Consider the following 2652-nt stretch of genomic DNA (forward strand, 5'->3'; position numbering starts at 1 on the left):
GTGTGCTCTGCTGCATCACTCCCTTCCATTGGCTGGGGTTCCCCTGGAACTACAAAGAAAATGGGATTTAGCCAAACACACCAGACCAGGCCATTTGACTTCACAGAATGAGAAGCAGAGACGTCAGCAGAACTGCATGTCTGCAACGCCAACTTCTCCCAGGAAAAGGTAATTTAAAGAGGGCAGTGTCACTGTCTCTGTGTGACAAGCCTGCAAGTAGGAGATGCACACAGTTCATGCTGGTAACCTGAGTGCAACACAGCACGTGGTGAAAGCATGAAAAACCCAACAGATGGTAAGCAAGTGTGCATGGAATACCTTTCCCTTTCTTCCCCCAAAAAGCAAATCTGGAGCTAGGTACAAGTGCCAGAAGTGAGCATGAAATACTGAGCAACACAGGAATACTCCACAGTTCAAATGTTGCTGTCTGGAAGGTCTGGCCTCTCTGCAACGGGGGGGAAAAGTAAAAACAAAACAAAACCAACAAAAGAGAACTCTGTTGTCTGCAGCACAGACAGCTCACCTTTACTAACCCATTTGTTTTACTGCAGTTCCCAAACTAATCCTACTTCTAAAACAAATCTGAGTTAATGAGACTGAACATTCCTAAATGTTCATTAAAGGCTACATAATATACACAGACTGGAAAAAGTGACCACATAGCAATAAATAACTGTACAACCTCCTTACTGTTTTATCCACCCATACCTGAGTTTGGAACAAACATGTTTGCAGGAATTGGCATTGGTGCCAGGGGGGCAAACAGGTCTGATGGTGCAGGAGCAGCACCACTGGATTTGGTTCCACCTGGATTCAGGACATCAACATAACGGGCTCTGCTTCCAGCTGAAACAGAAAAACCCAGAAGTAACAGGGTTAAACCTTGTGTTAATCATCCACGTCTGTTTCCAACAGTCTGCTGGTGAAGGCATCTTTCTAAAGCAGAAAATAATGCTCCAGGGATACAAACAATAATACCCAGGTCACAATAAGAGCTGTGGCAGCAAACACAGTGCAGAAGCAGGGCACAAGCAGAGCCAGAAATAGCCACAACTCCATGGTACCACTGAGTTGCCAGCTTTCCCCAAACAACTCCAGAGAAGCCAAAACATCTGCCTTCATATTTTATGCAAGAGAAAATGTCAAGTCTTCCATATTTTAAGCATCAATGTTGCCTGTTACCTGCTCTTCTGGAGAAGATGTTGACAGGAGCACCAGGTGGGCCTCCAGGTCCAGGGGGAGCAGCCTGAGGACTTTTAGGAAATCCTGTTGGAGGTGGTGGTGGAGGCTTACTCTGCAGGGAGAACAATAAAAAAACAACCACATAATTGACTGAGATTTTTTAACCACATATGAGTCTGTTCCTCCTTTTCCTTACCTATTCCAGAGCACAAAAAACTGGGAATACAGACATACATCCAGCAGTGCAGACCAGTATTCCTCATGATCCACCTGATAACTTAAGGCATTTCTACAATGCATCTACACTCACTCTAAAAGGAAAGATTCACAAAAGTGGTTCTTATTTGTTTGTGTTTTGAGACAGATCCCACAATAACAAGGACGGACAGGATGTGTGATTTTCTTCACTATACAATGCATTACATTTTCAAAACTATAGACTCTCCCTACCTTTTTTCCTATATTATGTTTGCAGCAAATCAATTAGCAAACAATTGTCTAGGTGATGCCAACTTCTGTGAAGAGATACACTGGACTCAGTTCAGAGTAAGTCTCCTTGTAAATTCAACTGCAATTACTGGATTCACACCAGCAACTCCAGATACAAATGGTTCTATGAGGATGTAGACCATAAAACCATATAACCTGTTTATTAGTTTCAAAAAATGTTGCACATTTTAATCCAAATTCAAATAAATGGCAACTCTTAAAAGCCAAGAACAGACTGAAGAAAAAACTGAGCCAGTCCAGAGTCCAGTTTTCCACTTGGTGAAATAATGAGTTCTCACATTCTTACCTCTTCTTCTGGTTCATCCAGATTAACCCAACGTTGTTTCTGTTCATCCCAAACAATCTACAAGGAAATCACAGTCAAAGATTAGGAGCTCAAACACAGCTGTTAAGCCAAAAAAACCCCAACAAACCACCTCAAAAAACCAACCAACCCATCCCAAACTGTAACTCTTATTTTTTTAAAAAGAGCCAGTCTTGGAATAAGCACAATCTTGAAAGTTTTACACGTTTGTTTACTTGTCCAAACAATGTTCACCTCTCACCTAGGAAAATATTTTGAAAACATTAAAATGCATAAAGGTTTTGTGATTTAGGGGACTTACTGATTTGTTCTTGTCATCTGGAAGGTGAGCTTCATTCTTTCCTTTTCCCATCAGCCAGCGAAACCAGTTTGCACCAGTCTAAAAATAAATTCAACTATTCAGTTAATTCTCTCAAAACTGTATTTACAAGCAGATTAAAATAAATAGTCATACAACAATTATTTTCAGTTAGGGACTTCAACTCTGAGCCTAAAGTTGCATCTCAAAAATAGGAGTTTAGTCAGCACCTCTGCTATCAGCAACCTGGACCAGGTGTTACCACACGTACTAACAAATCTCCTCCAGTTCTAACTACCTTATTCAGAAAGTTTACCTTTCTAGGTGCTGGTTCCTTCTTTTCTTTTTTAGTCTCTTT

General features: G+C 41.1%; 1 protein-coding gene across 1 annotated transcript in view; it reads right to left on the bottom strand.

Moving 5' to 3' along the window:
• Window positions 1-2652, bottom strand: part of SEC16A (SEC16 homolog A (S. cerevisiae)) — a 24534-nt gene that overhangs the window by 3096 nt on the left and 18786 nt on the right. The window contains exons 23-28 of the mRNA XM_009998956.1: window positions 2611-2652; window positions 2298-2375; window positions 1979-2035; window positions 1183-1294; window positions 709-846; window positions 12-49 (exon numbers count right to left, since the gene is read on the bottom strand). The exon at window positions 2611-2652 is cut by the window's right edge and continues 1 nt beyond it. Of these exons, the coding sequence (XP_009997258.1) occupies window positions 12-49; window positions 709-846; window positions 1183-1294; window positions 1979-2035; window positions 2298-2375; window positions 2611-2652 (465 nt within the window). The remainder of the gene's footprint in view (window positions 1-11; window positions 50-708; window positions 847-1182; window positions 1295-1978; window positions 2036-2297; window positions 2376-2610) is intronic.

Source organism: Chaetura pelagica, unplaced genomic scaffold (genome assembly GCF_000747805.2).
Source record: "Chaetura pelagica isolate M959 unplaced genomic scaffold, ChaPel_1.0 scaffold405, whole genome shotgun sequence".
NCBI lineage: Eukaryota > Metazoa > Chordata > Aves > Apodiformes > Apodidae > Chaetura > Chaetura pelagica.